The 25464-nt window shown below is 42.1% G+C and overlaps 1 protein-coding gene across 1 annotated transcript in view; it reads left to right on the top strand.

The window, feature by feature from the left end:
• The first annotated feature begins 17738 nt into the window (after positions 1-17738).
• The window catches only part of SPMIP2 (sperm microtubule inner protein 2), a 70084-nt gene continuing 62358 nt past the window's right edge, over positions 17739-25464 (top strand). Inside the window, exon 1 of the mRNA XM_059699514.1 lies at positions 17739-17799. Coding sequence (XP_059555497.1) covers positions 17739-17799 — 61 coding nt within the window. The remainder of the gene's footprint in view (positions 17800-25464) is intronic.

Genomic DNA, 25464 nt, shown 5'->3' with positions numbered 1-25464 from the left:
TGCACCCCCTTCCTCATCCTCTCTCCCCATGAGACTCACCTGATCGGAATATCTGCCCCTGGAGTCCTCATCTCCTTTGTCTATCTCCCTTCATCCGCGTCACTCTCACTTTTCTTTGGGGACTTTGGAAATTAAATGCAGGCAAGGGAAACTTGTTTTGTTTGTTTAGCATCCTAGACTGGGATGAGCTAGATAGGAGACAGCAGGGGGGGCACGGGGGTTGGAAAGGGGGAGCAAGGAAGGATTTGGAAGCACCGGGCACAGGCACTGCCCATGAAGGAGAGGAAAGAATGGAGCCGATGGCACTCATAGTACGTATTACTCAGTAATGAAATAGAGAGTAATCGGCCACTAAGCCACGGCGACAAGCATGCCGTCGTGCACTGTACTGCGGCACACAGCTGGATACACAGCTCTCCTGACAAACCCAGGCCGTTTTACTGTCCTGAGCAATGACAGCAAGGCAAGTGTGTCTGCTATCAGGGAAACAAATCCACGGCGGAAGGAGAATGACGGAATACAAGAAAGATACTCTATTTTCATTGTTCTAAGTAGATGTTACATCTCGTGGCGGATAGGATTTCATAAATGAGCAGCAGGAGATTTGGGGAATAACCGTAGTGTAAATGCTCTCATTTGGCAATGAAAGTGCTTTCGACTGTTATGCGTTAGTAATTCAGGCAACAGTATTTCTTAGCTCCTATTGTGTACAAAGTAGCAGGGATGGTTGGGGGGCGGGGTGGGGAGACAGGGAGAGGAGGGATGTTGCATTTTCTTTTGAGCAGCGTACAGTCGAGTGCTATTAGATTTGCAAGAAGAATGAAGCTCCCCCACAAAGCCTATATCAAATCATAAACTGTTTTAAGCAATTAAAAAATATCTTAGACACTTCTTCCAGAAAACATGTCCCTTTGTATTCATCTGAACATAATTCAAACCACATTTACTAAAACCCCCTGTTACCCTGTTGTATGGCCACTTTTTTTATGTTTCTGTAAGAAAATGCTCTTTGCATCTTTAAGATTTTAAGCAATAAAACAGTGTTTATATTTATCTAATCTTATGGCTCTCTGAGGCTGGAGGATTCAATTACTGTAGACGTGATCCTTCCTCCTAACTCACACTCCCTTTCCCCCATCCCCCTTTTAATATAATACTCACACTGCCATGTATTTCATACATATTTATTAAAAATACTAGCACTTCCCTCCCCCACTCAATTCAGCAGGCCAACACCAAAGTTAGGTAGTCACACCTGTCTTCCCACTTGTCAAGCCTGCTGGGTTATCCGTACACACACACACAGTCAAAAAATAAGGCAGAACAATGGTAATACTAGCCAGTAAGAAGAATGAGATCCAGATGCTCTCAGAATAAGAGAGGTTTGATCCATCCCACATTGACTTCACTTTCACTGCTTCCCCAACTGGTTCAGGAAAAAAGCAGTACGGGGCCAGAGAACTGTGCTGACACTGAGGAGTGTCTTTTAGCAAGATGCAATTTTAAAAATAATGTCCGAGTTACTTGATGTGTTATCAAAAGATCACCTTAGATCACCTTGGCCGGGTGGCTCAGTTGGTTGAAGCACCGGCCTGTATACCAAAAGGTTCCAGGGTTCAATTCCTGGCCGGGTGTGTACCTGTGCAACCAATTGATGTTTCTCTCTCTCTCTGTCTCTCTCCCTTTCTTTCCCTTCCGTTCTCTTTCCCTTCCTCTCTCTAAACATATCCTCAGGTGGAAAGAAAATCACCTTATATTTATTAAAAATTTTTAATTCTAAGAATCAAAGGTAGCCTTTACCTCAATGCCCATTTCCTACCAAGACTTCTCCACTAACTGATTTACTTTTATCTCTTCTGTGACAGCTAACCATCAGCGATGTAATGCAGTCTATATTTGGGATATCCGTGGAAGTAGAACCCTATTTTTCAGACACAAATTTTGTGTGGCTTTTAAATAAGTTTTAAGTAGATCCTGACCTCATAGAAAAAAAAAATGAGAACAAGTGACTAATACTCCCAAAAGAATCATAAAAAATCAGAACACTCTAAAGAATACCTTCAAAAAAAGTTGACTAAAAGTCTTACCTTGGGATTAAACAAGTGACTGTGTTTAAAATCTCTTGGTTGGCATCCCATCCTTTCATCAGTCTCTGAGTATCTTGATATCATCTATGCATGTCAAGCTTCTTTCTGACATTCTCTCAATAATTTTCAAAGCTACTCAATGTGCTGCTTTCAGAAAATCAATAAAGATGACTTAGACTTCTGTGCAGTGAAAGAAAAACAAAAGCTTAATTGGCCTAGCTGTGCCTTCTTATTTATTTAAATTAAAAGAAATAAGCTAATCTGTACTGAAGGCAGAATCCACCCAGGTGTGACCAATTGGTGTTATTTTATTTTTCTTGACAGTGATTTTGCAGAAATCCCTATCTTTTTTTCTTGTTGTAAATTTACAATAATCAGAAAGCTCTTTTATTTTCTTTCTGTGAAAATTAGTGATTGGTAATTTCTAAGTATAATGCACATACCTGACATTCAACAGTTTGACATCTGTATTTTAAATAATTCAAATCGCAGATTTCAACCTAAAAGCTTATGCTTTATATTCGGACATTAAATAATTTCAAACTCTTCATCATGTGGTCAATTGTTTCACTTTTCAAAAACAATTATTAATGATCACTGCAAACAAATGTCTTTGGCCATATCTTCAAAAACAAGCAGATACGCATTTTCATTCCAGGGTCCTTCCGCACGGTGACTGTGGGGCAAACATTGCGGCTGTTACCCCCTCCCCCAGCCTTTCTCCTCCGTGGCCCCGTGACTGTGACTCTTGTCTGCGTGGCTCGGGGCCCACAGAAATGGCCATGGAAAGGCCAGCCCCTTCTGAACAGAGGGCCGGCGGCCTTTGGAAGATGAGAAGACAAAGCCTAGTACAGTGAAACGTCTTTGGAGCATTTTCCAGGGAACTGAACAATTTGAGCGTTGGACGTGGGAACATGCTCCGCACAATGACGCATTTCACTGCGCGGGCCTTGCCAGACATTCCAGCGCACCCCGCACGCCGGGCTCAGAAGCTGGCCGAGCCAGGGGAGGCTGGTCACAGGCTCCGGGGGGCTGGCCTCCCGCCCCGTGTGGCTGCACAAAAGGGTGGATGACTTCCGTCTGAAACAGAGGCCAGGTCTGTTCTCAACTCCCCTGCTCCGGAGGAGGGACGGGAACGAATACCCGAGGGTTACTTGAGCTAGCTCAGGTGGCTTAGATAAGGGCAAACAGCGCCTTTGTGTGCTACCAAACCCACTTTCAGAGCGAACGGTCTCTGGTGAGGGTGAGCAGGCCACACTGCGTGTCACCTCTAACTGCTGGGAGTAGGAGCTGGTTTACTTTCTTTCCTCCTTGTGCTTGGCTCTGCTAGATGCGATTCTGTGATGTGCTGTCGTATCATGGTTCTCGTGTTTGAAACCCCCTCTTCTTATGCATATTCATTTATTTTAGAACGGTGGAAACCTGAGGACCTCACCGAACACCAGGGAGCAGGGTAGGCCATGCTGCGCTTTGATAATGTCAACATCGTGCTCCAGCCTCGTGGCTTTCTTGTTGTTTTTGTTTTTTGCTGTTCTCCCCCTGGAGAGCTTGTTTGGTGGATGCAAGAAATTCTACTCACTGGTGTTTTTGTTTTTTAAAATATATATTTATTGATTTCAGAGAGAAAGGGAGAGGGAGAGAGAGATGGAAACATCAATGATGAGAGAGAATCATTGGTCGGCTGCCTCCTGCACACCCCCTACTGGGGATCGAGCCCACAGCCTGGGCATGTGCCCTAAAGGGGAGTTGAAGTCAACACTCAACCACTGAACCACTCTGACCCTGCTGGTGTGTCTTTTTTTTTAATCCAATTACCTAGGAGTATTTTGATATTCAGATTACCAAGAATCTGTTGTAATGTGGCTTTGGGACAACAGATCAAGATAGAGGCTAATGAAGACTGGGTTTCTTAGGAATGGATGATAAGTTTTAGCTGATTAAACAATGTAATTAATTTTAGCTGATTAAACAATGTAATTAATCAAGTCACGGGACAAGGCAGGAATGAGATGATATCTTTTGAATTTAAAATTGTTTAAATTTTGCCCTGAAAATCAGAGGGAATTTTAAAAATACACAATTAGCCCTAGCTGGTTTGGCTCAGTGGATAGAGTGTCAGCCTGTGGACTGAAGGGTCCTGGGTTCGATTCCAGTCAAGGGCACATGCCGAGTTGTGGGCTCCATTCCCAGTAGGGGGCATGCAGGAAGCAGCTGATCAGTGATTCTCATTATTGATGCTTCAATCATCTCTCTCTCCCTCTCTGAAATCAATAAAAAATATTAAAAATAAATAAAAATAAAAAACACAATTAAGACAAGTATTGTTTAAATAGAGGAGTAAATGGTTTTAGACATTTTAAAAGGTATGCATGTATATATGTACATTTGGGGTTTTTCCTGTCCTGTTAGGATTAAGTAGCTTTTAGACTAAATTTATTTAGGAGTTGATTATTTGTTTTGTCCATAACTACCCAATTTTTGTAGCTCTTTTAAAAATTACTTTAGCACAAAGAATAGATGTTTTAGAAAAAGATGAATAATATTTTAACGGTTTTTAATGCTTGGTTACAGAATACCAGTGGCCTAGCAAAACTGATAGAATCATGGGCACAAAAAGTGGGATGCTCTAAAAGGACTCAGGATACAGGAAGGGCAGAATGAGATGACGAAATATCAAAGTCAGGGTAATTTCCAACTCTATTCACCACCCTACCCCACCTCTTCTGGGTCAATCTTCCAGCAATTGAGGGAGGGTGCCAGAGTCAGTTTTGATGTTTCAGAGGCTGCAGCAGCTCTATAACAAGCAAACATTCAATAGTCAAGATTCTTGCTCTTAAAATACCCCCAGCCACACTTCCACTGAGGATTTCTCATTGGGAGACAGCCTCTAAATAACCCCAGTGATCCCTACCCGCTGGTATTCATGCCCCTGTATAATGCCCTCCCCTTCCATGTGGGCTGGGTAAGGTGACTGGTCGTTTTCTAGCAAACAGAGTTTGGCAGGGGCGATGGATGCCGCTTACCTGATTAGGTTACAGAGTGGCTATGGCTTTTGTCCTGGGCGCGTTCTCTCACCTGCTGAATCTTAAAAAAGCTAGCCATGTAGTGAGCTGCTGTTTGCTGTGAGAGGCACATACCACAGCCCAGTAGCCCTCAAGAACCAAATCCTACCAGCAACTGTGTGAGTGAGCCCAGAATCAGACCCTCCACCACTGAGTTTTCACCCAAGACCTGAGCTCCCACCAACACATGGACAGAAACCTCCTAAGAGACCTGGAGCCAGAGGCACCGAGCAAGCAGCACCCAGATTCCTGACCCACAGAAACTAGGAGATAATCCTTTTTTCTTTTAAGCCACTAAGTTTTGGGCTACTTTGTGATACAGCCACAGATGAACTAACGCACCGTTTTTATCCACTTCCATCCTTCGGAGCTCTTCAGTCCACATCACTTCCTCCTTCCTGCCCTGTCTCTCTCATGGCCATTCCCACATTCCTTTTCCTTTTTCTTTTTTTGTGGAACGATTTAAAACTATCTGTTTTATAGGCTCCTTTAGACCATGCCCCAGGGCCTCTCCTTCTTCACCTTAAATGACCAAAAAACAATTAAGTTTTCAACCAAAGAGAAACTGCAGTGCTGGCTGCTATAAGAACAATGTTCAGCTTCTATAAAGGAACTGTGAGTCATCCAAAATAAGGAATGTAGCTATGATTTCATCAACTTAAAAATACTCCAGCTTTCATACATTTTTATAAAGTTGAGATTACACACCCCAGTGATTAAACAATCATGGCCCTCATTACTTAAACTTTTTATAGTAATAAAACATTATTTTCAAATATTTTCGTTATTTTTGGCCTACCATTGGATTTGGACTGTGGCTACATGTAGGTGTGAGATATCAGTACCTGAGATCCTCAGGCTTTTCAGTCTCTAGGCCAGGGGTGGGCAAACTTTTTGACTCGAGGGCCACAATGGGTTCTTAAACTGGACCGGAGGGCCGGAACAAAAGCATGGATGGAGTGTTCGTGTGAACTAATATAAATTCAAAGTAAACATAATTACATAAAAGGGTACGGTCTTTTTTTTTTTTTTTTTAGTTTTATTCATTTCAAACGGCCAGATCCGGCCAGCGGGCTGTAGTTTGCCCACGGCTGCTCTAGGTTCTGCTGGTTGTTAATTGTTTCGTTAATCCTCACAAAAGGATATTTTTCCATTGATTTGTTTAAAATACATTTTTATTGATTTCAGAGAGGAAGGGAGAGGAAGCGAGAGAGATAGAAACATCAATGATGAGAGAATCACTGATGGGCTGCCTCCTGCATGCCCCCTACTGGGAATCGAACCTGCAACCTGGGCATGTGCCCTTGACCGGAATTGAACCTGAGACCCTTCAGTCCGCAGGCCGACGCTCTATCGACTGAACCAAACCAGCTAGGGCTCCATTGATCTTTTAGAGAGAGTGGAATGGAGCGGGAGAGACACAGAGAGAGAAACATTGATGTGAGAGGGGCACATCAATTGGTTGCTTCCCACACTCAACCCGATTTAGGGCCAGTATTGAACCTGCAACTGAGGTAAGTGCCCTTGACCAGAATCAAATCTGGGACCTTTCAGTCTGCAGGCTGATACTCTATCCACTGAGCAAAACCAGCTAAGGTTCAGCTGTTACTTCTATACCCCTAATGGAATGCCTTGTGCTGCCCCCTCCCTCTGATTGTGGAAATCCTCTCTTCTAAGATTTTGAAGGATACTGGAAGGTTTAGCCTCCCATTTGTCACTGTTCTCTCTGGAATCATTCCCACCCCTCGCCGCCCCATCAGCCAGCTGACCTGCTCTTCTTGCCCTCAGTTTTCTTCTACTACAGGCCCTGCCCTGCCCTGCCCTGCTTTCTTAAACTTCCCCCAAATGCCACCAAGAGGCTGCCAAATGGAATACAGCAAAGCACAAGATAACAAACAACTTAATATTAAAAATTGGACACTTCCGGCAATTAGACCTCCAGTTTCTTGGATAAGCACAGCACAGGGCAGTTGCTGTGATCGACCTCTTTGGGTCCTGTGTGCCCCTCCCTCGCTGCCTCCCAGCCTACCAAACCCTTCTCTCACATCTTGCTATTTTTCCTCTAGTCCACGATTCATTCTCCACCACAACCGTAATTTTCCTTAATTGGGGGAATTTAACTTGGTTTGGGTTAAACTTCTCTCATCCAGGTTGTGTCGTAGTGGGGATTGGGGAGGGGTCTTAACTTCTCCCACCACTGAGTCCCAGACACATTCTTGTCTTCCTTCCTTCCTTCCTTCCTTCCTTCCTTCCTTCCTTCCTTCCTTCCTTCCTTCCTTCCTTCTTTCTTTCGTTCGTTGTTGTTAATCCTCACCTGAGGATATTTTCCCCATTGATTTTTAGAGAGAATGGAAGGTGGGGGGTGGGGGGAGAGAGAGAGAAGAGAGAGAGGTGAGAGAGACACATCAGTTGGTTGCCTCCTGCATGTATACCAACTGGGGCCAGGGATCGAACCTGCAACCCAAGTATGTGCCCTTGACCAGGTATCAAACCTGAGTGTGCCAGGCAATGCTCTAACCACTGAACCATGCCAGCCAGGGCCATGTGTTCTTTCCTGGATGTCACCCTCCTCAGCTCAAACTGTTCCCAGCCATTTGAAATCACATTTTAAATGTTGCATTAGAGTTGAATAAAGAGATTAAGTTTTTAAAAAAACCACATAAAATATGTAATAAAAGTTATTTTCCCCATTGAAATCCTGCTGCGTTTGCTAAAAAATATCAATGTACAAAGAAGTGAAGTGTTTTCTTAAGACTAGACCAAACACCCAGACTATAAACTAGTGTCTGATCCATTTCAAGTAAAAGGTAACTGCTACTTTTATGATTGTTTGTTAGGACCCTCTTTGAGAATCAATTTCCATAGATTGGAATGCTCCTTCTATGGCTTGGCAAGTGATCGGCCAATAGTAAGAAGCTCTGTCTTCTCTCTCAGTGTCAAAGGTCTGACACTGACATGAAACGTTTCAACGAGGAACTGCTGTAAATTATGCTTCATCTTGGGAAGCTAGATGAATTTAAGACACTCCGCTTTGTAAGTGAAATAGAGAAAGACAAGCACCATATGACTTCACTTACATGTGGAATGAAAAGCACAAAATGAATGAACAAACAATGAATGTAAATATTTATATTCCATTATGAAAATACGTCTCCTCAGAGAAGTGAGAAGGGCTGGTCCCTGGCTGTGCACCGGGAAATGTTCCCTCTCTGCTTCCTCCTGGGAGCTCACCACACCCCGTGTTTTCAGAGAGACCTGGGAGTTTCTAGAGAAAATAACGTGAAGCACGCCTGGCGAACTGGGTGCGGGACAGGAAAAGGGCGCTGGGCGGAGGGAGAGTGTGATGAAAGAAATTTCCCACAGGTAGGTCTCTCCAGGCAGGAGAGATAATTCAGCAGGAGCAAAAGGTAAGTGTGGCAAAGGGCACTGTATTCAACTAAAGACCTGAGGGTTAGCATAGAGGGGGTTGCAAATCAGTAGTGTCTACTTGACTCTTTGTTAGTACTATGCTCATTAAGTCATCCAACGGAGCTGTTACACAAATTGTGTTGTCCTGTTGGCAGCCCTCCAGGGGGTCATCTCTTATCTCCCTTCCTGGTGTGAGTCTGAGTCAGAATGGCGGCACAGAGAAGGGAAGGGTAGTCGGGAGCCCAGGAGCAGTCGGGAGCAGACATTACCTGAATTCTTTGGCCAGGGGCCAACGTGGAGAGGGACTCCACTGGCTTGAGCAACAGCCAAGCTGGAACTTAAAGAGCAAAAGTCTGTGTGTGAAGATACTCAAAGTCAATAATCATCAGAGAACTGCAAGTTAAAATCACAATGAGATATCACCTCACACCTCTCAGAATGGCCATCATCAATAAATCAGCGAACCACAACTATTGGTGAGGGTGTGTAGAAAAGGAAACCCTCGTGCACTGCTGGTAGGAATGTAGATTGGTGCAGCCACTCTAGGGAACAGTATGGAGGTTCCTCAAAAAATTTGAAATAGAACTATCACATGACCGAGCCATTCTACTCCTGGGTATTTATCTGAAGAAATCCAAAACACTAATTAGAAAAGATATATGCATCCCTTTGTTCATTGCGGTATTATTTACAATAGCCAAGATATGGAAGCAACCTAAATGTCCATCAATAGATAACTGGATAAAATAGAAGTGGTACACATATACAATGGAACATTACTCAGCCATAAAAAGGAATGAAATTTTACCATTTGCAACAGCACGGTTGGACCTAACCGATATTATACTAAGTGAAATAAATCAGACAGAGAAAGACAAATACCATATGATTTCATTTATATGTGGAATCTAAAAATAAATAAATAAACAAACAAAATAGAAACAGACTCATAGTTACAAAGGACGGTCTGCGGGTTGCCAGATGAGAGGGAACTTGGGGGACTGGATGTAAAAGGTAAAGGGATTAAGAAGTATAAATTGGCAGTTCTAGGACAGTCATGAGGATCCAAGTACGGCATAGGGAACATAGTCAATACTATTGTAATATCTATGTATGGGGCCAGGTGGGTACTGGACTTATCAGGGAGATCACTTCATAAGATATAAAAGTCTAACCACAATGCTGTACACCTGAAATGAATATAATATTGAATGTCAAAAGTAATAGAAAAAATTAAAGTTAAAATGGGGGGATGAAGAGCAACAGTATATGGGATAGCAGTAAAGGAAGTATGTGGGACTTCCAGAGATTTGTGTTGGTGGAGAGAAAAGAGGAGAAATTTGGAAGTAGATTGATGTTCTGTGATTTCAAAGGTAGGAGGGGTATTAGCTTAAGAAAACCGAGGATTGAATGTTACTGTTGCACGACTTGCATTCACAGGCTGGAAAGTTGCAATAGCACAACAGAGAATAGCTTCTAGCTGTGACCACATGGGAGGATGTCATTCCTATTAAAAGTACCATTTTCCCTAGCTGGTTTGGCTCAGGCTCAGTGGATAGAGCGTCAGCCTGTGGACCAAGGTCCCGGGTTCGATTCCGATCAAGGGCACATACCTTAGTTGCAGGCTCCTCCCCGGCCCGGGCCCTGGTCGGGGCTTGTGCAGGAGGCAATCAATGTTTCTCTCTGTCTCTCCCTCTATCTTCCACTCTCCCTAAAAATCAATGAAAAAATATCCTCAGGTGAGAGGATTAACAACAACAACAACAAGTACCATTTTGACAAATGTGTTTGTTGACAATCAAACTTGGGTTTCAGCTGTAACAACTCAGAAATAATTAAGCAGACTTGGGATTCTACATTCTTGGCCATGAGGGGAGATAAGCACAGCGGTGACACTAAACTCTGGAACTCACTGAGCTTATCAACAAGTAGGGGAGAGTAATTCTGTGCCGTAGCATCACTGTGCAGATAATGAGAAAACTTCCAGAAAGTGTTTGGCACATGGTAAGCCTGCAATTATATTTGCTCATTGCTCAGTGAAGACGATTTAATGGAACATTAAACTGGTGTGCAGAGAAAGACCACATAAACATCAGAGCAAATTCCAAAGGCTTCTGATATCCTCAGCGCCACATAAAAAAAAGAAAGGATAGATTCTTTTGTAAGCCAGAGCGGGGAGGAAAGCTGCCTGCATTGGAGGGAAGAGGGTGGCTTTTTGTCCTGATTCTGCTTCCTGCTCTCCTGTACCTTTTGGTTAGCTCCTTACGCAACCTCTCCCTGTATCAGATTGCTGGGAAAAACCCCCGAGGGGCTCAGTCTCCGTAACAATAACTATTTGCACATTTGGAAGATGTGACCATTATTGTTGCTAAAACACTTGTTTTAATTATTTATTGTTTCTTAATGTATGGTTTAGCAATTAGGAGATAGCAATGACAATGTTTTGTGGTTTTAATTGTTTAAAAACTGTGTTTTTATAGAAAAAGCAACTGTGGGAAGTTGGGTTGACTGGACGGGCAGGAAATAACACCACTATAATTGTGGTGCCAACTTACCTGAATTCCAGCTAAATGAGCAGGAGGAAGACTATAGACCCTTTTGTGAGCTGGCCTTGCAAGTCCAAATATAAAAAGTAAGGCCTTGGTGGTCACACTTTAAATTTGGATTCATTGTGTGTGTTTTCTAAGATAATATTGGGGGTGGCAAAGGTGAAGGAGAGGGGTGACAAGACTAATTTTATAGCAAATATTTATTGAGCAGATACTATGTGTCATGTATGGTGAAAAGCATTTTATATACATTATCTCCTTGGCCCTATAGGTAGGCATAACACTTCTCATTTTACAGAAAAAACAACTTGTCAATGTTACACAATAAGAGTGGTTGAGATTTAAAGCCAAGTCTGTGACTCCATTCCATGTGTTTTCCATGATTGTTGCCTGGAAACAGAAATAAAGAGAAAGGATATAAAAATGTTTGGTGCTGTCCGGCTGGTGTGGCTCAATGGTTGAGCATCGACCTATGAACCAGGAGGTCACGGTTTGATTCCCAGTCAGGGCACATGCTGTGGTTTGGGGCTCAAACCCTAGTAGGGGGTGTGCAGGAGCCAGCCGATCAATGATTCTCTCTCATCACTGATGTTTCTATCACTCTCTTCCTCTCCCTTCCTCTCTGAAATCAATAAAAATATATTTAAAAAATATTTTGTGCCGAAACTTATAAAGAAAGATTTACTAGTACCCGGGTGCCAAAGCTCCCCAGTCTGCAAAGTGTGCTTAGTAATAGGATATTTGAACACTAGTGGGTAATTTTAGCAAATTCTGACCTATATTCGCCTAGAGATACATACCACTGCTGAATGAAAGTTTCCAGTTTGTACTGCTTTTACGTCATTGCAGTGTATAACTTAATGCTTTCCTAAGTGTTGGTCCGGGATGTGTTTTGCAGGGCTGCTGCATTGGCCTCCCCCTTGTACTGTGGACGTGGTGATCAACTCTGAAGTCGCTGTGAAATTAGCGAAGGAAGACAATAGCCACATGCCATTTGTGCCAGCAGCAAGTCCCGAGTTTCAGCAGAGGACGCTGCTATTGTTTCATGAACAAAAGGCGTTTTGTCCAACAGAAATGCATCTGTTGGCCACAGCAGATCGTCTTTAATCCCCTGTAACAAGTTCAGTAGCTGTCACAACATTTTAGGATAATTTGGGCTTAATTTTAACTGCCCTATTAGCCTGTCATGCAGCATACACAAATCCACACTTCGCTTTATTGATTGGCCTTGGTTTTCTTTCTTACTTTTATTTTCTGGGTCTAATTTGTGGTACCACTACTTGCCAGTCACCCAAGCAGGAAAACTGAGGTCATCTGACCCCTTGTAACCTCTGTTCAGCACATTTCCCAAATGTCTCTGCTCCATTCCTGTCACCTCTGCCGTAGTTCAGGTCCTCATTGTCACCTCCCTGAGCCACTTCAACAGCTGCCTGCTGGGGCCCTGTCCCCAGGCCTTTCGCCTCAAGCTCCTTCTCCCCACAGTCAAGCATCTTCTATTTAAACCCAAGACTGACCAGTCTCTGGCTGTTTAACACCCACCAAGGGTCCTCACTGCCTACAGAATCAAGCCCAAGCCCCTGGAATGGCTTTGGGCCCCATCTTCCCCTCTGAGCCATGACCATGACTATGACCTCCTGCAGCGCTGAACTTGTATTTTTGCTATGCACAGTTCTGTTAACTGTTTCTCCCCTCTGAGCCTTTTTCTCAAGCTGTCCCCTTTGTCCAAAATACCCTCCATGCCCACCCCATCCTCCAGCCCCACCCTCCCATTCCTTGCCTACAGTTCAAATGGCACTTCCTCTGGGAAACCCTGCCTCTCCACACTGTGAGCCCTCACCCTCTGCTCCTGCCGACTCAGGGCGTCCTCCTTTCGTTCCCATGTCCAGGAACAAATCTGGTGTTTTTATATATTGATTTCAGAGAAGAAGGAAGAGGGAGAGGGAGATCGAAACATCAATGATGAGACAGAATCATTGATTGGTTGCCTCCTACACAGCTTTCCCTGGGGATTGAGCCTGTAACCTTGGCATGTGCCCTGATTGAGAATTAAACCGTGACCTCCTGGTTCATAGGCGGATGCTAAACCACTGAACCACACCAGTCGGGCCTGTTTGTTTTTTTTTTTTAACTCTAACCATCAACGCCCTCACTACATTTTATTGTAATTCTCTGTTGATGCATCTGTTGTCCTTCTTTAGAATGTTTAAAAGTAGAACAGAAAAAGGCCAATGGCTTGTAGTAAAATACACAAGAGATATGATCAGATATGATAGAAAATAATGCAAGTGGCCCTTAAACATACGAAAAGATGTTCAATCTTGCTGATAACAAGAAAAATGTGAATTACTATGTCACCTTTTCTTACCTGCCAAAGTGACATAAATGCAAAAGTTTGACAAGTTACACTGGGTGAGGCTATGGGGAAGTAGTCATTCTCAGACCCTATTGGTTGGAATACACGATGGTAAAACCAGCATAGAGAATTTGGCAACATCAAGCAATTTTATTTATGTTTTTCTTCTTTGGTCTGGCAATTGCACAGCTAGCAATCTATCTCAAAGTTGTACTGTAAAATATATGAGAAGATGTGTGCAGAAAGCTATACTTTATAGCACTTTTTGTAATAGCAAAAGATTGGAAACAGCCCGTATGACCATTAATAAGAGGTCTGGTTGAATAATTATGATAAATCCATACAATACAGTATTTTGAAGCTGTACAAAAAATGAGAAGTAGTGATCCCACTTCTTGGAATTTATCCTAAGAATACCGGAACACCAATCAGAAACAATATATGCAGCATTAGTTACAATAACCAAGATCTGGAAACAGCCCATTGCCCATCAGTCAATAGGTGGATAAAAAAGCGATGGTACATTTACACCATGAAATACTATGCAGGCATAAAAAAGGAACTCTTACCTTTTGTAATAGCATGGATAAACCTGGATATTATTATGCTAAGTGAAATAAGCCAGTCAGAGAAAGACAAATACCATATGATCTCACTCAATATGTGGAATCTAATGAACAAAATAAACTGACAAAATAGAACCAGAGGCATGGATACATGGAACAGATGGACAGATCTCAGTGGGGATAGGGGTGGAGGGGATGGAATGAAAGAAGAGATTAGCCAAAGAACATATATGTGTTACCCATATACACAGTCTGGTGTTGGCCAGAGGGAGGAGGGGCCAGAGGCGAGGAGGGGCCAGAGGCTGGGTGAAGGTGGGCAAAGGTAGGGGGAGGATGGAGACATCTGTAATAGTGTCAACAATTTCAAAAAATGAAAAATATCTTTATGTAACATCATAGAGTGATTGCCACATGTGTTAAGTGGAAAAGCAAGTTGGAAAAAAACATGTGTTTAGTTTGCTACTGTTTTTCTGAAAAAGGGGAGGGTATGAATATAAATATATATTTATAGTTTTTACAAGTTTTCCTACAAGAAAAAGGAATGAACAAGATGGAGATGACAAGGATAAAAACTAGACTTCTCTAAATAAATATACCTGATTTTAAGGATTTTACTTTGGGACCATGTAAATATTTTACTTAATTATAAAATAATGGTTTAGCCAGGCTGGTGTGGTTCTGTGGTTGAGTGTCAACGTGGTTCTCAACCTTCCTAATGCCGCGAGCCTTTAATACAGTTCCTCATGTTGTGGTGACCTCCAACCATAAAATTATTTTTGTTGCTACTTCATAACTGTAATTTTGCTACTGTTATGAATCATAATGTAAATATCTGATATGCAGGATGTATTTTCATTGTTCGCGACCCACAGGTTGAGAACCGCTGAATTAGAGGGTCACAGTTTGATCCCCAGTCAGGACACATGCCCAGGTTGTGGGGTGCAGGCTTGATCCCCAGGGTGGAGTGTGCAGGAGGCAGCCGATCAATGATTCTCTCTCATCATTGATATTTCTATCTCTTTCCCCCTCTCCCTTTCTCTCTGAAATCAATAAAAACATATTTTAAAAATAAAATAATTGTTTAAATCTCTAAAAATGAAACAAAACAAAAAAATTGAACCTAAATATGTAGTGAGTTGGCAGAATAATTTCATAGGGAAGAACTAACTCTGATTTTTCTCCTCTATTTTACTTCCCTCCAGTCTTTTGCCACCAGAATTGCTGACCCTAAGCCCACAGTGGATTGTGAGATTTGTAACAGTCTTTAAGGCAAAGCGGAAGCCTGCATTTCCCATGATGGATTCATAGGCGGTCCCCAGACAAAACCCACAATCTCCTCTATTTTCTGCTTTTGTTACTAAAAAGTTAATTTTCCTCATTCAGGTTCTTCCTTCCTTTCTCTTTTCAGCATCATGCAAACCTCAAATGACGCCCCAGTGGGCAGGTTCCCATCTTCCACTAGGAGGTTTCAAACTTGGATGCCGTGGAACATGCCAGCTCCAAGCACACAAATAGGTCATTTTCAGAGAGAAGCTTTCACCTGACCATAGAGACCCCTTGACTATAGTCACCAGAACTAGGTCACCTAAGAAAGATTAGGCAAGCTTCGGAAACTGCAGAGGGCCCACGTGGAGATAAAGAAGAGGCACGCAGGTCATGACCAAAGGACATGACAGGACGGTGTTTTCTACTGAGAAAGATCAGTAGCCAGGACTCTGGAGAGAAGATGAGCAGCTGAAACAAGAAGCACTCCTGTCTGTGTCGCAAGTCAGTTCTCTGGAAGTTGGGGAGCAAGATGCTTATTTGGGATCTACACCTGTGAACAGAAAGAGGCTGGAGTAGGATTGGGCAGAGGAAGAAGCTGACCTGTGATGAGGGCTCAGCCAGGCCTTGGCCCACCAGGGAAAGAACTGTCTAAGTAACAGCCGATATGACTGGCTGTTTGAGCCCCACCTCACTTAGTCCCCTGACACTGGCTGCCCGCTAATAGAGCTTGACCTCAGACAAAAGAGGCAGCTCCCTGCAGCTTAAGCAGACCCTGAACTTGCTGACAGCTGGAGGCCGTCTGCTGACAGCATTTCCCACAGCTGAGATACTGCCCTTCCTTGAAGGGGGACCGCTGGTGCATTTCTCTGCCTCTTGCACTAGCAAACATAGTGTTTTATGTTCATGTCTCTCAACAAACAAAAGAGAGCCCCATATATTTAAAGCTGAATTTGAAAGTACTATTAGAATTTATATGCCATGGATTATCAGGTGATCAGCATTATATTTTTGGGCAGTCTGGAATTTACTGTTCATTCATTCATTTCACAAACATTTTATTAAATATCTGTTGCATAGCAGTCTCTGAAAATTGAGGTCTGGATAAAAATGCCTTTTCCATAAACTCCTGGGAATTAGATTCTAGTGGGAAGGCAGACAAAATAGACAAAACAAAGTGGTAAGAGTTAAAAAGATAGGTATACACAATATACATAGAAATTAAAGGAGTGTGAAGGAGAAAATGCTTAGCTATGCCTGCAGGCATCTTCCTAGACGAGGAGGTGTGGGCTCTGGCTTGGAGGACAAGAAGTATTTGCATACAAATGTTATAGGAAGAACCAATTGCATGTATAAAGGCTCAGAAGAATGAAATTTAGAGTTTCCCATATTATGGGCACCATAAATAGATTGCTTATGACCAAGGCACAGATTGTGTTTAAGGAAGTATTAGAACTTGGGATTGGAAAGAAATATATATACAACTAGAGGCCCAGTGCATGAATTCATGCACCAGTGGCGTCCCTCTGCCTGGCCTGCAGGATAGGGCTGAAACTGGCTCTCTGACATCCCCTGAGGGGTCCCAGATTGTGAGAGGGCACAGGCCAGGCCAAGGGACCCCACCAGTGCACTATTGGGGCCATGGAGGGACGTGGGAGGTTGACCAGCCAGGGAGGGACCGCAGGAGGGCTTCAGGGCATGTCCGGCCTGTCTCTCTCAGTCCCAATCAGCCAGACCCCAGCAGCAAGCTCATCTGCCAGTTGGAGTGCCTTGCCCTGGTGGTCAGTGCACATCATAGTGAGCAGTTGAATGGCCTTAGCATATCATTAGCATATTACACTTTGATTGATTGAACGGCCGACCAGACGACGGGGCACTTAGCATATTAGGCTTTTATTATATAGGATAGTTTGGTGAAGACCAAAGGAAGGGGAGGCGGGAGCAGGTGAAGGTGGGCAAAGGGGAGAAGTAGGGGGACATCTGCAATAATGTCAACATGAACATAATTTTGTCTACTCCAAGTTTTCCAAATGCAGTTAACCTTGCTTTAAGGTTTTTGCTTGCTTTTTTTTGCAAGAACACCCCTCTGCAGAACATTCTTTGGGCAATGTTGATTGACCCTGCCAGGCCATTTGTGACAAGCCTGTTCTAGATCTAGTGCCTGAGAAGGTCTGTTCTGACTTGATATTCATAGATAAAGAAAATATATTATTGGGTACAATTCCTGGGAATACTGCCCACTGCATCTGTCCGTTCTTGGAGGTTGGAATACTGAACTCTATTGGAAGGAACACCCTCTCTCTGTCATAAAGAGTCCTTAGCAACCAGTCTGTTGAGTCCACAGCCAGGGAGAGTAAAGACCAGAGTCTGTGAGTCTTGCTGGTGCAGATAAACTGGTCTGAGGAAGCTGAGGAACCAAATCCAGTGGCACAGTTCAGGCCTTGGCCATAATGTCTATTGCATATCGAGAGCCCATCTCTGCCACAGTGGGAAAACGCATGATTTTTACAGGTAAAGAGATTTTCTGTATGCTTTCAAAAGGAGATCTAAACTTTATCCCTCACCCATATGATGCTCATATATGATACTCACATATTGGATACAAGAATTGGCCCTGATCAGGTAGCCCAATGGGTTAGCAGCAGTTCTCAACCTGTGGGTTGCGACCCCTTTGGGGGTTGAACAACCCTTTCACAGGGGTCGCCTAAGACCATCGGAAAACACATACATAATTACATATTGTTTTTGTGATTAATCACTATGCTTTAATTATGTTCAATTTATAACAATGAAATTGGGGGTCACCACAACATGAGGAACTGTATTAAAGGGTCGAGGCATTAGGAAGGTTGAGAACCACTGGGTTAGAGTGTCATCGATATGCCAAGGTTGTGAGTTTGATTCCCTGTCAGGGCACATATAAGAATGAACCAATAAATGCAAAAATAAGTGGAACAACAAATTGATGTTTCTCTCTCTCTTCTCTCTCTCTCTCTCTCTCTCTCTCTCTCTCTCTCTCTCTCTCTCTCTCTTTCTCCTCTTTCTCTCACCAACCAATAAATAAAAAAGAATGACATAATCATTATATATATATTTATTTTGTATGATATTGCTACTCTTATTGTGCATACTCAGCCTGGGCATCAACACTGTGCTTCCTTAAACAGATCTGTGACAACCCAGTTCTCACTATAGCTGAGCTTTCACAAATTCTATATCATAAAGTTTGTTTTGTGTAAGAGGAACTACTTTGATGCGAATAAAAAGCATACCTTGATCAAATTTTAATTATTATTGATTTAAGCTTCACATACTTTTATAAACTTAACATATCTGCTTGACAACACTTTGAGCAAGGTGTGCATTTGACCTAGTAAAATTGTTGGCTTGCATTTTGTTCCTTTAACTTGTTGGAAATGATTTGGGTGGCGTATGTGTGTAGAATTAAAATAAGATGTAATTAAATGGAATCTACTAGTTGTGATAAGTCTGTAAGAAAGAAACTAAAATTAATCTTATTTCCTTTATAAGTTTAAATAATGAGCATATTTTATGAGCATATCCCCTTGCTTCTATGTCAACTCCCACTCCAGTCATCAGAAATCTGGCCCCAGCTATTTGCCATTGACTGACTTGTTTACATGTACATGTGTACAAGGATCAGAATTGTGAACCTGTACTCCATGACCAGCAAACAAACAAAACAAAAAGAACTTTATCAACTGGAGTAATGTGCTTCCTTGTGGTTCCCTTTGCTTAAAATATACAGGTTCTACTCATTTCCAAAGTTACTTAGGTAGCCGAAACCGGTTTGGCTCAGTGGATAGAGCGTCAGCCTGTGGACTGAGAGGTCCCAGGTTCGATTCCCATCAAGGGCATGTACCTGGGCAGCTGATCGATGTTTCTCTCTCATCGATGTTTCTAACTCTCTCTATCTCTCTCCCTTCCTCTCTGTGAAAAATCAATAAAATATATTTTAAAAAAAACACAACAAAACAAAGTTACTTAGGTCATCTCCTCTCCCCACCGGGGCCCCCTCTTCCCCCTTTCAGTGCTGCTATGTAATACAGTTAGATTCTCTTGTCACAGACTGAATTTTTTCCTGGAATCTCCTAAATGATTTTTTAAAAATTTATATACATCAGGTTTGTTCTTTGTGCTGTAAAATTTATAGGTTTTGACAAATCCATAGGTTCCATACCCATCATTCTAGGATCGTATAGAATAGCGCCGCCACTCTAAACATCACTGTGCTTCAACCTACTCATTTCCCTCTCTTCTCTTCCCAAACTCCTGGCAACCACTGATCTTTTCCTTTTTTTTTTTTTAATTTCTTTATTGTTTAGAGTATTATATATAGTATTACATATGTCTCCTTTTTCCCCCTTGAACTCTCCCTGGCCACCAGCCCCCCTCCACTGTGTCTGTGTCCATTGGCTATGCTTATAATGCATGCATACAAGTCCTTTGGTTGGTCTTTTACCACCCCACTCCCCTGCCTTCCCTCTGAAGTTTAATGGTCTGTTCAATGCTTCTCTGTCTCTGGATCTATTTTTGTTCATTAGTTTATGTTGTTCATTATATTCCATAAATTAGTGATATTTATCTTTCTCTGACTGGCTTATTTTGCTTAGCATAATGCTCAGGTCCATCCATGCTGTTGTGAATGGTAAAACTTCCTTCTTTTTTATAGCAGCATAGTATTCCATTGTGTAGATGTACCACTGTTTTTTAATCCACTCATCTGATGATGGGTACTTAGGCTGTTTCCAAATCTTAGCTATGATAAATTGTGCTGCTATGAACATAGGGGTGCATATGTCCTTTCTGATTGGTGTTTCTGATTTCTTGGGATATATTCCTAGGAGTGGGATTACTGTGTCAAATGGAAGTTCCATTTTTAATTTTCTGAGTAAATGTCATATTGTCTTCACAGTGGCTGCACCAGTCTGTAGTCCCACCATCAGTGCATAAGGGTTCCTTTTTTCTCCGCATCCTCATCAGCACTTGTTGTTTGTTGATTTGTTGATTTGGTATCCATTCTGACAGGTATGAGATGGTATCTCATTATTGTTTTGATTTGCAGCTCTCAGATGATTAGTGACTTTGAGCAAGTTTTCATATGTCTCTTGGCCTTCTGTATGTCCTCTTTTGAAAAGTGTCTATTTAAGTCCTTACCACTGATCTTTTCACTGTCTCTATAGTTTTGCCTGAATGTCATTGAGCTGGAATCATACACTATGTAGCCTTTTCAGATTGGCTTCTTTCACTTGCCAATATGTATCTAATGTTCCTGCATGTCTTTTTGTGGCTTAATGGTTCATTTCTTTTTATCACTGAATAATGTTTCATTGTCTGGATGTACCACTATTTGTTTCTCTACTCACCTATGAGAGGAAGTTTGGATTGCTTGCAGTTTTTAGCAATTCTGAAAAAGAGTTCTATAAACATTTGTGTGCTGACTTTGTGTGGCTAGGTTTTCAAAATCAATCTGGTAAATACCTAGGAATGTGACTCTGATCCAAATCCAAGAGATTTATGGAATAATTAATAGGGGATGCTCAATTTAAAAGGCACCATAGGAGATCATCTAATTTAACCCGTCATTTTTCAGTTGGGAATGCTGGGGTCCAGAGAGCTAAGGGACTTGCTCAAGATCACCAGACTTGATCAGAAGGCTGTGAACCTCTGCCCGCCCCCGTTTATAGGATGTGTTTATGTGCATTACATCCGGATATTCGGCTGAATAAAAATAGGAATGTATTTAGTCAGCCGTCCTATATCTACTAGAAAATCTGCTCATGTAAACCAAGAATATTGCAGAATTCTACCTTATAAAGGAATGATCACAATTTCTGTTAGAAATGTATGAGAATTGGAAGTACTCTCCAGGACATGGCTGAAAGCAATATGATGAATGAAACTCTAAGTGGTAGGAGAAATACTACATAAATGTGTATGTAATTTTGAAAAGCATTGCTCCATTAGCCTGGGTTTCAGACCCATTTATTCATCTCATTTTTTTGCCCCGTGAAACTGCCACACTAATAGTTATGTCTCGAATTCAATTATTTTAAAAATAGAAAATGACTTCACACTGAACTGCCAGTGGTTTCCTTTTTGAAGAAAGAATAAAATATTCCTGGCTGCAAATTCAGCGTCAGTCTCAACACTATAATTCACAAAGCAAAGAGTTTAGATTTGTAAAAACGAAATTATGAAAAAAGCTTACACATTTTAATGGCACTGAAACATTTGGGTGGCTAATCTGCATTTTATTCTATAATCATAGAATGTGATTTGCCTGAGGGACAGCAGTTCCACACCAATCCTTCCCTAAACTGCTGGTCATCTAAGTCATCGCTAATGCGATTTGCAAGAAAAAGTCATTAGTTGTTGCTACCACTTTGAAAACATCTAAACCAAGAGAACTTCTAAGAACAAGCTTTGTCTCATACTCTAGTTTTTCTGTGTTGTTGTTGTTGTTGTTGTTGTTGTTGTTGTTGTGTGTGTGTGTGTTTAGAATAATAAATGCCTTTATTACATAAACTAAGAAGGGAAGAAAGACTTATTTGCCTTTCTGGATTTTGATTTAACTTTCCAAAGTTGATACCCTATAGATTACATTAATATAGCCTCTGTAAATCAGGAAGAAATACTCAGGATTAAGCAAAAAAAAAAATGTTGAAACTGTGCTTGAAAAAATTCTTTTGTCAAAGACTAGTTGATTGTTTAGTGTGCAACCTTATAGGAAATGGAAGTAAGCATGAAGATCCTATTTCAGGAAACCAAGGTGGTAAACTTAGACACAATTTTGGCTCTTCCTCTTACCCTTTCTGACCTGTTTTCACATCTGTAACTTGTGAATAGTAGTACCTATTCCATAAGGTTTGCTATGATGATTTAATGAAATGAAGGTGCCTGCATAGACCACAACTTTAACAACATTTAAAAAACTTTTCTGAAGTAGTTATACTAATTTTTTCCTTGAGAAGCTCATTATCTGGAGGAGGGAGGTGCTGGGAGAGAACACAAAAATCACCCTTAAAATTCTATTTTTTCATAATAAACCAACAAAGTACAGTTTATTCCCAACGTCTGAAGATTTAAGCAAGCTTTTAAAGGGTACAGAGAGCAATAATCTAAGATGATCTAAATGAGTGGCTTTGAAACTGTAATGTGAATATTAATCACCTGGGGAGTCCTGTTAAAATGCAGATGCTGGTTCCCTTGGTCTCGACTTGGGAGCCTGGGAATCTGCAAGTCTACCAAATTCCCAGGTGATGCTATGCTGTGGTCCAGGGACCACACACTGAGTAATGAGGATCTAAACTTGTCGGCTCCACTGTTTACTACTGTGACCTTGGACAAGATATTTTCCTCTCTGTGTCTCAGCTATAACATCTGTAGAACAGCAGGAATAGCCCCTTCATAGGGTTTCTGGGAATTTCAAGTGAGTCAAAGTACACAGAATACTTAGAACAGTACCTGGCATGTGGTGAGTGCCATGTACGTGTTAACTATTATCATCTGACACAGATCACTAGCAATATCAGTAAACTGCGGGCTAGTGAAGTCATTGGCCCAGAAGCATTGTGTGGGCTCCAATGAGCGCCCACACAAATATATATATTTGTTTTACCTGTTCATTATTGGCCTTTTGGATTTTCCTATAAATCTGACCTAAATAATACGGAAGAAAACAAGCTCCATGAAAAAGCTATTATGGTAGAATGGCAGATTTTGGAATATACTTATAAACCTCATTAATGCCTGTAATCTCAGTTGATGGAAATGACATGTCATTCTATGGTCAGGAAGAAGAGAAAGAGCTGCATTGGGTGCCCCAGTGGGAAGTCTTTCATTATAGACATTACATTTGTCTCCTTATTTTGTGTTTGTTTCTTTCTTCTGTCCCCCCGCCCCCTCCTGCAAAAGGAGAGGAAGCGAGTGTTGAACTCCAGCAAGGAAGCACTTTACTTTGGACACCCGCTGGGCATGATCCTCATCAGTTTCACTCACAACAAGTGACAAAAAATGAAGTGCCGCGCTGTCTTGCTAACCCCAATTGCCAGCATTTATCTCAGAAAAGGGCAAACCTCTCACAGAGCTTAATAAAAGGTCCCTTTGACCACAAGTATCATCTTTAAGATAAACACGCTCCAGGAACAGTCCGAGGCAGATAGAAGCTTATCCATACCTCTAAGCATAACGCCATGGAAAGGCACCGCAACTCGAGTATCTGCTCAAATCATGTATGTGGGGCAGCAGTTTCTAAAAGAAAGGAAATAATTTCTGGAAACTACAGAATTGCAGGAGAGGCGGCCATGTAAAGGGAAGAAATAGCTGCACTGCTTGCCCCTGCTCTGTAGCCAGGCTCTGATGTCGCATGGAGGCCTACCGCCTCATCTCCAAGCAGAGTCTGAGGAGGACGGAGTTTCTCTGACAAGGACCTAGAACCACCTGAAGAAATCTGGCAGAGCCGAGGGGAGATTTGGTGTATTCCTAAACCTCATTCTCATTAGCCAAGGGACCTGCCTTGGGGAGGGAGGTGGGAGCACCAGAGGACAGAGCCATGAACCCTAAGCAGCTGGAATAAATAGACACAGCAGCTCCCAAGTTCAGTAAACAAGGATGGAAACTCACCAGTGCATAACTGGGGGAGGGAGGTGGCTACCGAGGAGAAAAGATCCACGGTGAGCCATGAGATGTGAGCCACATCCAGTTTGGGGTTCTTTGTCACATTCTACTACCAATAAAACGAAGATCTCCCTGGAGGGCTCTCTTAGATAACCACAATCCCAAATCCAGGGCACTGATTCTCATAATTTAATATGCTGAAGAACCGCTTATGGAGACTTTAAAAATATATATGTACTTTTATTGGTTTCAGAGAGGAAGGGAAAGGGAGAGAGAGACACACATCAATGATGAGAGAGAATCATTGATTGGCTGCCTCCTGCACGACCCCTACTGGGGATCGAGCCTGCAACCCAGGCATATGCCCTTGCAGGAATCGAACCCGGGACCCTTTCAGTCTACAGGCCGACGCTCTATCCACTGAGCCAAACTGGCTAGGGATGGAGACTTTTTTGAATCCAGAATTCCCCAAATTCGGAGTTTCTGGGGCCCTAGCACCTGCATGTTAAACAAGCACACTAAGAGAAAGCCATACAGGATGCCATGTGACACAGTAGGGGAACACAGTAGCCCCCAGGGCAATAGGAGCTGTGCCCATTCTACTCCTGGAAGCTCACACGCCCTCCAATTCTATTACTCTCCGAAGTCTAACTTGCCTCCAGTTAGAAGATCAGAAGTCTCAGCTCACAGCCACTGAATTTTAAAAGTAATTTAGAAACCCACAATTTTAAAAAGAACAGAAACATTTGTATACTTCAAATTAATGTGCATTATATCATTCTGTAAGTGATCATATAAAAATGAAATAAAAATTTCAGCCCAATGAATTATGTCACTGATGACAGGATAATTAGGAATCTAAGTAGTCAAAATGTATGCAAACAAAGCTATCTGAAGTTTAGGAAGATTAGTGAATAAATGTTGACAGCATTCGCGTCTGACAAATTCTTTGTTCATAGCAAGGAAATAATACCTCCTACATCTCTTTCTATTAGAGGTTTTTCAGACTCGTTCAAACTCCAATTTACAAGCTAAGTAGCTATTACCACCCTCTTTTCACAAAACAGAAGCAGAACAAAGTAGACATGCTAGTCATGTGGGCTAAATAAAGAAATTTTTTTGAAAAGCAAACCTATGATTCTACAATCCTAGGAACTGACGTGGTAAATCTCATTCATGGCCTTTCCTGAGGCTTGTGTGGCCACTTAGAACACAGGATCCACCTTAGAGCCACACTCACTTCCCATCACCACCCTTCACACGGTATGCACATGCCTATGCACGCACATACCCACCCTTTGACGTGTGGAAATGCCCTGAGGAATGTCGACGCCTCTTGTCTGCAGGGTACAAAAAAAAAAAAAAAGATTGCTTATCATTGACCTGGGACATATAACTACTCAGAAGATAAATATTGAGATGAGAGTTTGCAGTAAATCCCCAATACTGAGATAACTCCACCTTTGCTTCCCAGGGAGGGGCGTGCTCCGGAAACACTGTTTAGCTATGGATTATTGTGTGTGAGGACTATACACT

This window comes from Myotis daubentonii, chromosome 5, assembly GCF_963259705.1.
Source record: "Myotis daubentonii chromosome 5, mMyoDau2.1, whole genome shotgun sequence".
NCBI classification, from domain to species: domain Eukaryota; kingdom Metazoa; phylum Chordata; class Mammalia; order Chiroptera; family Vespertilionidae; genus Myotis; species Myotis daubentonii.
The sequence above is the reverse complement of the archived record's forward strand: the minus strand, read 5'-3'. Positions and strand labels throughout refer to the sequence as shown.